The sequence below is a fragment of the Pelophylax lessonae genome (genome assembly GCF_965119305.1).
Source record: "Pelophylax lessonae genome assembly, chromosome: 1".
In the NCBI taxonomy this organism is placed as follows: domain Eukaryota; kingdom Metazoa; phylum Chordata; class Amphibia; order Anura; family Ranidae; genus Pelophylax; species Pelophylax lessonae.
This window is the reverse complement of record NC_138768.1, coordinates 623,294,376-623,306,909: the sequence shown is the minus strand read 5'-3', so window position 1 is coordinate 623,306,909 and position 12,534 is coordinate 623,294,376. Positions and strand designations below refer to the sequence as shown.

Sequence of the window (12,534 nt, the reverse complement as noted above, 5' to 3'; positions counted from 1 at the left end):
ATCATAAATGATTCTTGTGAGCTGAGGGGAGGGGGGCGGCAGTGGGGGAGGAAGAATGGACATAGGAAGATGCCAGGTGCCTGGGGCAGTGGCTGAACTACCAGGCCCTGGCTTTCCACCACTGTTGGGGGGGGCCAAGAGGCAGGAAGGGAGCCCACATGAGTGCTGCCTGCATGATGATCCTCTTTGGCTGGAGCTGAATGGTGTAAACCCCAGGCAGGAAGTGACTCTCTGCACTGAGCTGGTGGGCAGCCGTTCATTTCCCTGGGTCGGTATTAAGCAGGGAGCGGAGGAGAGCTGAACCTGACCCCAAGCTTGGCACTGGAGGGTGGCACCTTTACTGGAGCAGAAACGACGAGGCACCGGAATGGTCTGAGGAGGTTTGGGATTAGGGACGTGCGGAGTTCTCAGACTGCTGCTTCTCCCTTCACCAGGAGCCGGTTGGAGCTGTAGTGAGCACTGTGGCCCAGAAGAAGGAATCAGCAGGATCACGGTGAAGGAGGGCAGAGTGCGGGCCACTCTCTTCATACCGCCCAGTGAGTGTCCCCAGAACAGGGGATCAGGGTCCCTGGGTGTGACATGGAGGTTCCCTGGTGTGAAAGGGAATCAGGGTCACCACGTGTGCCATGGGGGATAGGGGTCACCGGGTGCAACAGGGTTTTGGGGTCACCGGGTGTGCAATGAGGAATTGGGGTCCCTGGGTGTGCCATGGAGGAACATCAGGGTCCCCAGGTGTGACATGGAAAAACATCAGGGTCTCTGGGTATGACATGGAGGAACATCAGGTGCCCCTGGTGTGACATGGAGGATCATCGGGGTCCCTTGGTGTGGCATAGAGGGACATTAGTGTCCCCAGGTGTGACATGGAGGAATATGGGGGTCACTGGGTATGACAGCATAACATAGAGGAGCCATCAGATCAGGGTCACTGGGTATGACATAGAGGAGTTTTTAACCCCTTCCCTTTTTATTTTTTTGGGGGCGGGGGCGCAAGTAGCTGTTTTGCCTAGGGCGTAAAATAGTCTAGCACCGGCCCTGGGATCAGCTAAGGGTTTCAAGAAAATAACTCCACTGTTGTCAAGCACTTCAACACAATCATAATTATATCTTGAAGCAGCTTTATTAGTTTATATCTTATTCATAATTTTCAAAGGATAAACTGATTTAAGATGGACAGAAAAGAATAGTACCATATCTTTCAGGTATGATGTCATTCTAGCTATTTATATACAGTATATATATGAACTTAGAGAGATACATTTTTGAGGTTGCTTATAACCAGATACATTTTGTTAGCGCATAGACCATCATGAACATCACTTTTTTTTTTCAATTCATTCAAAATGAGCTCCTTGATTTTGTTCGAGTCTCTGTTCTCCAAATTACAATATACTACAAATATGCTGTCAATAATTGTTTAGAGGCTCTCAAAAGCCATAGCAGCCTAATAGCCAGAAGGCATGGAAGTATCAAAAGTTAGCAGTGCATTTGCTACCTAAAGAAGTTCTAGTTTGTTTTTTCGGCAGGCCATTTGTGAGCCGATACGTTACATGGGATAAAGCTTATTTAGTTTGATCGTCTCCTGATTCCTTTGTATGCACAGAATAAAATATAAAAGAAGGTTGTTTTATTTTTCCTAAAATGAAGGGCATAGTACTTTGATCCTGGTTACCCAAACTGGATGGGTACCAAGAAAACAGCTTAACAAGGAAAATATATAAGTAAGAAAAGGAAGATCTCAACATCAAAAACTAGTCAGTGACAGGAATGAATTTGAAGGTCAGTAGAAAGGCGAAAATTTGGACATCAAATGAGAAAAGTAACGCATTTCTCTTGAGGGAATGGTAGTTCAAAAACAGCTGTGGGCCAGCACTATCAAAACACTTAGGATATATGAACCCCCGAGAACATGGAAGGTTCAGGTGAAATATATTAAGTGTAAAAACTTTGTTTAGTTTGGGGCTATTAGGGCAGTGTCAGGGTGCTTTCTGTTTATAACACAGCTCTTCCACGCTGACACATTAGTGATGAATGAGTCTGAGGAACAACTTCACATCTTTTTCATCATTCGTTTTTAGCATGTAGGAGAGATTGTGGAAAGATCCCCAGCCGGCTCTGGTTTAACAATCAGTCCAGCTGTTATGCATCTGGTTTAGCACGAGATTAAATAAATAAAGCTCAGTAACAGTCATTTTTATTGGCGGAATATTTTATACAAACTAGTTCTAAATAAAGGCAACAACATTAATCACTGAGCTTGGCGCTTAAATTCTAGAATTAATATTCATTCTGTTATCATACATGTACCAATGCGTATAGTAGAATGCCAGAAAGAAAGATATGTATATATACCCTTGTGAATCACATGTTAACATGATAAAATAAAATTGTAAAAACCATGCTAAAAACACAAAAAATATATGTAATAATTCAAAAGATCAGATAAAATAATGAAAATAGCATTATAATAATGTAATGATTGTCATACTTATTTACACTGCCAGTAAATTTGAATGGGATTTGCTTTATTGTGGTTCTAGAATTTGTACTTAGTGGGCACAGACATCTGCTTTTTTACATCCCATTCTTTTTCAGGAGGAGAATGTGGTGTGTGACTTAGACGATAACAGGCCTCGCAGATTCTTAGCTTCAACAAAGTGAAAAGTCAGGGACATGGTACCCTGGTGAATGAAAAACTGATACTAACTGACATGCAGGATAAATTCGTGTGCATTCAATAACCCTGGCTAGATCATTTCCTACCCACACAACTAGTCCCCTGATGACGTCATCTCACTGACGAAACACGGTGGGCGTGGCTACGACGTTACATCATTACTTACACTAGCTGACCAGCGTTTGGAGTCTGGTGCAGCCATACAGCTCGCTGCTCTGGGAAAGCACTTTGTTGTTTTTTAATGCATTTATGCAATTTTTAGACTGTTTGCCTACTTTTTACTTTCACTTTGAAGTGGATCTTATTGCAAGTGTTGTCTTGCTTGCTATTATGTTTTAAAATAAAAAACATTATTTTGGATTACACTATGGGGGCATATTTTTTGTCTTCCACTATATTCTCTACACTGATGGAGTAATCCTGATGGGACACATGCTTGGAAGTATCCTGCTCAAAGATATTTGATTAAGCGCATTTGACTATTCATGTGATGATCCACTAGATCCTGTAGGAGGTTTATCTATATGGTGCCACTCAGGGTGGATGCACAGAAAAAATTGGGAGCGTCGGGACACTGATAAGTGAAATGGAATGAGAATTCAACTTTTGAACTTTATTGCACATACACACCTTTAGAACCTTTGTGGATTGGTTCTTATGGATTGACTTAATCACATTTGCACTTTGTATAAAAATTTTTTGCACTTTATCTTGTATTTATATGTTTGGATGTATAACTGCATCATTAAGAAATGCTTGATACAGCGCTACTTTTTTGTTTTTGTGTTTTATTTAGAACTGTGATAGGAGAAGGGGTGAGTGGAATTCTCCAACTATGAACTATGCACAAATCTGAAGACAACTAGCTGTAGTGTCTGGCAAGGCCGCTGCTTCACCTTGTCACTGAAGTGAAGATAAAGAATATGATCCTGTTATAGTTTCTCTTTAGGGTCCTAATTTGGCACCCCCTTTCTCACTTGCTGTGCGTACTAGCCTCTGTCCACTGACACTCCACTGGAGTGGTCCCCTTCCTGGGCAGACCCCTGGCGAGCTTCCCGGTACTCACGGACACTGTTTTTCCCAAGGTTGCTCTGCCTCCAACTCCACTTGTCAGCCTTCACTGGACCTCCAGGCTCAGCACCACACTTCTGGCTCACTAGGCCAACCGCCTGTGACCACCTTCCATACAGATAGGAGGAGAGACAACCGTCACCCTCCTCCTGGGACCTGGCTTCCTGCCCAAAGACCCCCTGTCACATGTGCCCTTGGCTTTTATAACATATCTCAGGATGCACCACTGTTTGTGCCAAGCCACTGGGATAGTTACAAAGCCTGTATGTCACTGGCTGGGTTTCCTCCACTGTCCAACAGGCTCCCCTATTGAATACAGTGGGGGCTGTGTTCCTCCCTACAGTGGGTACACAGCCCAGATGAATCACACATGGACACATGCAACAGGCATAACTACTGATCAGGCTCCCCCGATAAGCAGATGGAGCAGACTATGATTTGCCTGATGCTCCCCTGTTAAGCAGGCAGAGCAAACTATTCTCCTTCCTAGCACCTATCTAGGAGAGTGCTACATATGAATGAAGGAGGCAGACTTTTCATTCATCCAGCTGTCCTCCTTTCATAGATATAAGTATATCTTCTATGAATGGGGAGGGGAATTGAAGTGAAGGACATTTTTTCTCACAAGGTTGTCATCAGAACCGTGCCTCTGAAAATAGTCACCAGGATACTTAGATTGCATCTTCCTAACAAATATACAGCAAGACAAGTACATTGGGAGAGAGAGCTGACTTCACATACAGTATATGTGCACGGTGGGTTGTGGCGCCATTCATTTTTAATGGCACCCCAACACACTATACCAAGGCACCATCAACACATCTGCATCGCAGTACAACGTGAGGTAAAACACCACCATTTGGTGTGGTGCGCTGCACTGGAAAAGAAAGGATAATTATTGGTCCATTGTGGTGTGTTAAGGCACCGCACTGAAATGCACATGTATCAAGGGGTCCTAATTAAATGACATGTAAAGCACTATGTATAAAAAACAATTTTCACAAACACTGTTGTTATCTTTTTTCAATATTAGTTGCATCTCTGTGCAGCCGATTTCCTGTCTACAAGCCTACATGCACTGATTCAAGCAATGGTTGCACGGCATTTCTCAGGGTGGGTTTCCTGATGCTGTCAACAGTGGACTATGCCTTGCTTCTCCATCAGAAGAACATATGACAAGGTGACAGGACAGGATCACAGCTGGGAGATCAGAGCATTGTCCCCTTACATCAGGAAGTGCCTGGACAAGGACTTTCATGGCAGGATCTCCAGGTATTATTTCAATAAAAGCTGAATATTTACCCATTTTTAAAAAACACTTTTGAAAGGACATTCACATGTTGAAGCATGACATTTACTTTAATAACTCATAGATGGAGATTAGTACATCGAGGACAAGCATAATGTCTGTGCAGCTGCATATAAGCCACTAAGATCCTGGAGACAGAAAATAACCATGTGACCAACTGATGTATACACAATTAATGCTCTTTTAAACTAAATTTTAATCTGTTTTAATGGAATTTGCCTTTTCTCTCTGTGCCTGCGTGGGTTTCCTCCGGTTTCCTCCCACACTCCAAAGACATGAACAAATGAATGAGGAATGGCTGCACTACCCATAGGATGCAATGAAGGTTTATTGAAGAAATGTAAAAAACATAGGCACAGGATGTCACAGGTATAATGCAGGGCATAAAAGGATATCCCTTTGTCCCATGCATTTTGCCTGTGACATCCCGTGCCTATGTTTTTTACATTTCTTCAATAAACCTTCATTGCATCCTATGGGAAGTGCAGCCATTCCTCATTCATTTGTTCATGGTGTCTGCAGCCATGGCAGGGTGTGCACCCCAGCAGGAGTTTGTTTACTTTCAGCCCTATAGATCCACCTAGAGCGGCGATATCTGGCTTGACTGCAAAGACATGCTGTTACGTTAATTGGCTCCTGTCTTTATTGGCCCTAGTATGTGTATGTATGAATGTGTTAGGGATCTTATATTGTAAGCTCCTTGAGGTCAGAGACTAATGTAAATGTATAATACATATATAAAGCACTGCATAAATTGATTGGCGCTATATATGAACCTGTAAGAAATAAATTTTTATGTTGAGGGCAGTGGTTTTCCTTTGTGTCTTCTGTTTAGCAACTTGGCAAATTAGCAAATTATATGATTCTAAACATGGCCACACATTACAATTTATTCTACAACGTCCTTTAGGTTTAAAGTGATTGTAATGTTTCATTTTGTTTTTTAAATAACAAACATGTTATACTTACCTGCTCCATGTAGTTGGTTTTGCACAGAGGAGCATGGATCCTCCTCTTCTCAGGTCCCTCTTCTGTGATCCTGTCCCCTCCCTCCTGCCCAGTGCCCCCACAGCAAGCAGCTTGCTATGGGGGCACTCAAGCCAAGTCACAGCTCCCTGTGTCCATTCAGACACGGATCCACTACCCAGCTCCGCCTCCTCTCTCTCCTGATTGCCTGAAGGATTTTGATTGACAGCAGTGGGAGCCGATGGTGCGGCACATCGCTGCCATCTCAGCCAATGAGGAGGGAAGTCCCAGGCAGCTTAGGCTTCCTGCAACATCGCTGGATAAAGATGGGCTCAGGTAAGTATTAGGGGGGCTAAGGGGGGCTGCTGCACACAGAAGGTTTTTTTAACCCTAATGCATAGAATACATTAAGATAAAAAAACTTCTGCCTTTACAATCCTTTTAATACCAGCTATGTAGTGAAACAGCCTACTTGGCTGGATATAAACTGGATTGTTTGGATAGACTCTCATAGCCCATAGATGTTGGAAAACTAAAGGCCTGTACAGACTGTAGGTTGTGTGGTTGCCTAAGGCTCCATTTGCATGGGCGTTTAGCCAAGATACAAATCCCAGAGGCAATCATTTGCTGATTCCTGCGTCTGGGATTGAGAGCTGTGTGCAGATAGCTGTGGCCCTGAACTGGTACAGTGTAATGGCAGGCTGTTCATGACTGTTTGCACAGCAAGTGGTTACCTGCATTTTATGTGTGTCCAGCCACAATCACTGGCTGCGCAAACAGTTACGATTAGCTGCAGCCACCGCTGACTTGTTAGTGCACTCAGGTCGGGGGCCGCAACTATCCGCACACAGCTGTCAATCCAAGCCACAGGAATCAGCAGATTCTTGCTTTGGGATTCATTCTTGCCTTGGGATTCATAATTTGGCTATGGTAGTAGTAACACCCTTGCAAATGGAACCTTACATATTCTACTATGCTGTACAGTGTACATAAGGCAGGTATGTGAGTTCCTGCCCAATGGAAATGTATCTTACAATCTAATGTCCCCAGCACAGCCACCATTTATTTTTTATTATTTATTTATATAGCTTTACATTTTTACATAGAAAGCATTGCATCATTCACATTAGTAACTTGTTCAGGGGAGCTGACAACTTAGATATCTCTACTATAAATACACAGTTACATACTCACCAAAGGCAATTTAAATAAAAGGAATAAACCTACTGATTTGTTTTTAGGTTTTTATTCACTACCTATTGATTGTTTTTGAGTTTTTATTCACTACCTACTGATTGTTTTTGAGTTTTTATTCACTACCTACTGATTGTTTTTAAATTGTAAAAGGAAAATGGAGCCACCTAATGACACAAACTCCAAAGAGTGTCCTAACTGGATGGCTTGATGTAAATACTGTATATTACAATATAAACTCCAGGCAGATATAAAAAGAATAGTTTGAAAATAGTGCGAATACACCTCTACACCGGCGAAAAAGGAATAACGAATAGAGCCCATTCAGACTTTGGGGGGGGGGGGCGACCTGTGAAGTCACGTGCACCGTGACTTCGGCACGACTTGCAGAGACTTCACATAATGGAAGTCTATGCAAGTCGCCTCCAGGTCGCCCCAAAGTAGTACAGGACCCTTTTTCTAAGTCGGAGCGACTTGTGTCGTTCCTATTAGAACGGGTCCTGTGCTAATCAATGGACCGCGACCGAGCGTGACTTGTCAGGCTGACAAGTCGCCTGACAAGTCGCGCTAATGTGAATGGGCTCTCTAATTACCAAAAAACAAACATTGTGAAATATCAATAACAGGTATTATAAGCGGCCCGTCTAAAAACAAATAAATTGCCTGAAGATGAATAAGAAACAGGTAGACTGCCCTCATAAAACAATACAAAAAAATTATAATATTATAACATATATATATAATGTGAAAAAAGGTGCTCATAAATGTCCCATAAAAAACACACACTGTCGTCCTTGAAGAACTTGAAACAAGACCACTCATGCTTGTGAAATATTGCACTCCTCCACCGGCATCTGCATGCACAAACCACTCACCAGATAGAAACGACCCCCCATTACAGGTAGTCAACACTAGCTTTAGGCCAACACTCAGAGCCGTCAAAAGATGTAATGTTCAGGTAGGTAGAACCCCCGCTTTAGAGACCATATATTGGAGCCATCGGTTATAGTAAGTGGAAATCAGGATGAGGATGTATGTAAAAAATATATGACCCCTGATGACGTCAGACGTTTGCTGACGAAATGTGTCAAAACCTTAACACATTAACACGTCACTTCCGCTGTGTGGAGCGCAGGTGGAACTCGGAATGGCGTCCCCTGCTCGCAACGAGCTCTGAATCAAGTTTTACTGTGATTCCTAATTTTTCAATAAATAATGCACTATGAAAGATTTATATTTTTTTACACACATCCTCATCCAGATATCTACATACTACAACCGATGGCTCCAATATATGGTCTCTAAAGCGGGGGGGGGGTTCTATCTACCTGAACATTACATCTTTTGACGGCTCCGAGTGTTGGCATAAAGCTGATGTTGACTACCTGTAATGGGGGGTCATTTCTATCTGGTGAGTGGTTTGTGCATGCGGATGCCGGTGGAGGAGTGGAAAATTTCACAAGCACAAGTGGTCTTGTTTCAAGTTCTTCAAGGAAGACAGTATGTATTTTTTATGGGACTTTTGTGAGCACCTTTTTTCACAATATATATATATATATATATATATATATATATATATATAAATATATATATAAGTTCTAATACTATAATATTTTTGTAATGTTTTATGAGCGCGGTCTACCTGTTTCTTATTCATCAGATATAAAAAGACCTAAATGAATGCAGTTCTGTATTTAGAACTCTGAAATTGAATCTACTCACATTAATTGCAAGCACTTTAAGTGTCTGAATATGACTTGGTATAAGACTTTTGAGACTTTTGCAATCCCTGTACAGCAGAGCTCAGACTGGGGGAGTCAATCAGTTGTGTTGTAGTGCTCATGTCATGTGCTAACAAGGAATGTGCTAATAGGAAGAAAGAGCAGAGTGACAGAGAGATCAACTTATCAGTGTGTTGCTTCACTTTTCACTGTCCAGTCAAAGGCTGGAAGAGGAACAACACCTGTAAGAGTTATTGAACTCCAGCAAAAAAAAAAAAAAAAGACAAGGTCGTTCTATGTAGCAGAGTTGTATAAATGGCTTGATTGGATGGACAGACATACATGTCTGTAGTTCAAATTTAGACCCATTGCTCCACTGAAGATGTCTCCCTAGTTATTGTTTAGATGTCAGTATGCTAGAGCAGCCTTTTTCAAACAAGGTGCCCAGGCCCCCTGGGATGCCTTGAGGTTTCTTTAGGGGTGCCTTGGCAAAATGCTTAAAAATTGCCCAAAAATGTATACAAGCCAGCAGGTGGATCAAGCCCGCCTTTTAGTTACACAAAGCCACAGGTTTTCATTGTGCATCATTTCAACCTTCCAGCCACCAGATTGCTAACAACCAGTGATGTCATCAGTTTTGATAAGAAGGGTGTTGATCGCCGGCACAGCCTCCTTGTTTGACCCTTCCCTGCCAATATCCATCAACACTGGGGTCACATTAGCTGAGTGATGGATAGAAACTGAGGAAGAGGAGAAACACTGGAATACTAGTCGGTACCAATGTGCAAAAGTGTATTTGCTTTCGAAGAAGAAATCACCTCTAACAATGGGTGTCCTACATCTGTCAATACTTCTGCATTACGTAAAACTATTAAAATACATTTTTACATTTTAGAGTGGGGTGCCTTGAAATTGTCCATAATTTTAAAGGGTGCCAGCACAGGAAACGCCATTGGCTGCATCTGCCAATAATACAAACACCTTATATTTTCTCTTCCATGTGGTAATATGACACACTACACTGAGTGATGGCACCACCAGATTTAATACTTGTTTCATAAATAAAGTCAGCAGAATCTAATGTCCGCTGTTCCATTTCACCTAGTACACTTCTGAAACAATGCAACAAGATAAATTACACTTTCTACAACCCAGGCATGTTTAAAATTGGCAGTGTATTAGGCAATCATCTTATATGATTGAACATAAATTCATTTTATTAGGAAATAAACAATGTTTCTTCGAGCATTACCAATACATCTACATATAAGTTCAAAATCAATCCACTAGGTGGCAGAATTTATCTAGTTTGTATATAAGATGCACAGGAAAAGTTTGTTGCTCAAAAGTTGTATTGAAATAAGGTATTCAAAACATGGTACGTTTGTTTTCTGATGTATAAATAGCAGATTTAAGAGCCCATTCACATTAGCGCGACTTGTCAGGCGACTTGTCAGCCTGACAAGTCGCTGTATTCGCGGTCCATTGATTAGTACAGGACCCGTTCTAATAGGAGTGACACAAGTCGCTCCGACTTAGAAAAAGGGTCCTGTACTACTTTGGGGCGACCTCGGAGCGACTTGCATAGACTTCCATTATGTGAAGTCTCTGCAAGTCGCGCCGAAGTCGCGGTGCATGCGACTTCACAGGTCGCCCCCCAAAGTTGTGTCGCCTCAATGTGAATGGTAAATGTTAAATGTTTATTCCTGTGTTTTAGTAACTTGCATACAAAATATTCCTCTAAAATATTTAGCCAAAAGACAACTTTTCAACACCTCCTGGAGATCACAAAGAATTACTTGCACAAGGGTGACCATTGGGAGTTAAGTGTGCAAAAAGGTGAAAATCTGCTTTCGGTTAAGTGAATTTTTTTTTTTTTTAAAGAATCACTTGCAAATGAACCTAAACTTTTCATTTGTTTGTATAACTTAGCAGTCTGTATATGTTCATAACAGGAGTTACTAAAAACCATTGGATTTAGGCTTGATGTATTACCCTGCGCTTGTCGTGTGGTGTCGTGTGAATCCTGTTTTGAAGTTGGGCCGGCATGCCATTAAAATGACATTAAACATGGTCTCAATGTAAACATGACCACATTTGTTAGTTCTTACAGTACCCCTGGGCTGCATATAAAGCTGTAACCTATTTGGAAGCTTCATAAAAGCCTGTAACTTTGTGCATGAAGTTGTTAGGAATTATCTGTGCTCATTAGCCACATGTTGCATTTGTGGAATCAGCAATTATTTTCTGACAATCTGACATGAAGAATTCCCAGTGCTCAGAGATGATCAAAGAGTTCATTGCAGTTAACATCAACACAATCTCTGATTCAAATCTGAGATAAGTTTGGAAGTTCTCTGATCAAGGAACGCACTCTTATGATTGGAGTTTTGCTCAGCATATGTAATACTTCTAAACTAAACATGAAAAAAACTCTGGTGATCAAAAAAAGTAAAAAATAAAATAAAATAATGAAATATGTGTTATTTAACTTACAAACACAAAACGGATAAAGAAATGCATCTTCTTACCTTGGACACATGCAGTATTTCATGGTACTCTTTTCCACCTTGCAGCCTGAAGCCCCAGGGTGCTCCTCCGCTCATTGTAACACAGATATAATCCCCAGTGCCCATTTTTCTTAGCTGCTACTAATTCCTTTTCTGGTAGTGAGAAAAAGTTTTCCAAAGTTAAACCTGACTGGTGTCTTTTGATCAGAGAGAGCAACCAGGTCTGAGCCTGCACAGCCCCACACTGATGCTTATTGCACATTGAAATGTGGATATTGAGGAGGATGGAAGAGATGTAGAGAACTCCAAGGATCAGCCCACTACATCGTCATTAGGATCATAGCTCCATCCTCCAGCCCCTGGGAAAAGCATCAATGTTCTTTTTCAAACTATTAACACCAGCCCACTCATGCAGCTTCTTATTTAATAAGAGCAAAGGGTTCTTTGGATTTGGCAGAAACAACACTATTGAGCAATAACTGCATTAGAAGGAAATATTATATTACATGAATAGTATAATAAAATGAGAAAGAACAACACACATTTATTCAATAAAAGTTTGTGGGGGGTACTGTAAAAATAATAAGAATGATTCTGCCAGCACAACTTAATGTGGTTCACCTTGGTCATAGTCAAGTAGTGATAAGGAAGCTCTATCACTACAGATATCATTCCAAAAATACCGGTCGTATGGCCATTATGCTGATCCTCTTGCTATGTTACATCTGTGTCAGTTAGACATGTGTGGTTTGTTTGGTTGCAAATAAATATTCAGACAGACTTTTTGGAGAGACCGCTGTCGCCCCTCTAAACCCTTCTTTCGAGGCATGCCCCGTTGCCGCACGCCTTATTGCAGCTCTACTCTGTACTTTCAGACCCCCGCTGGATTTTGTCCTTCGGGGATCCTGAATGGGAAGAGGAGTTGCAAAAGACCTTCACTGTGACTCAACGCAGAAACATCATTAGATTTTCCCTACGCTCCTCGATTTGTACCTGTCCTCCAGGAAACTAATTATAAGTTGCTAACACACTGTCCCGTGCGGATTGCTAGATTCTTCCTGGGACATCTGATAGATGTTGGAGGTG

The 12,534-nt window shown here is 41.7% G+C and overlaps 1 protein-coding gene across 1 annotated transcript in view; it reads right to left on the bottom strand.

Annotated features, from left to right (window-relative positions):
• SYNPO2 (synaptopodin 2) overlaps positions 1 to 11,697 on the bottom strand; it is a 367,383-nt gene extending 355,686 nt beyond the window's left edge. Inside the window, exon 1 of the mRNA XM_082242998.1 lies at positions 11,470 to 11,697. Coding sequence (XP_082099124.1) covers positions 11,470 to 11,574 — 105 coding nt within the window. The 5' untranslated portion in view covers positions 11,575 to 11,697. The remainder of the gene's footprint in view (positions 1 to 11,469) is intronic.
• Positions 11,698 to 12,534: the final 837 nt, after the last annotated feature.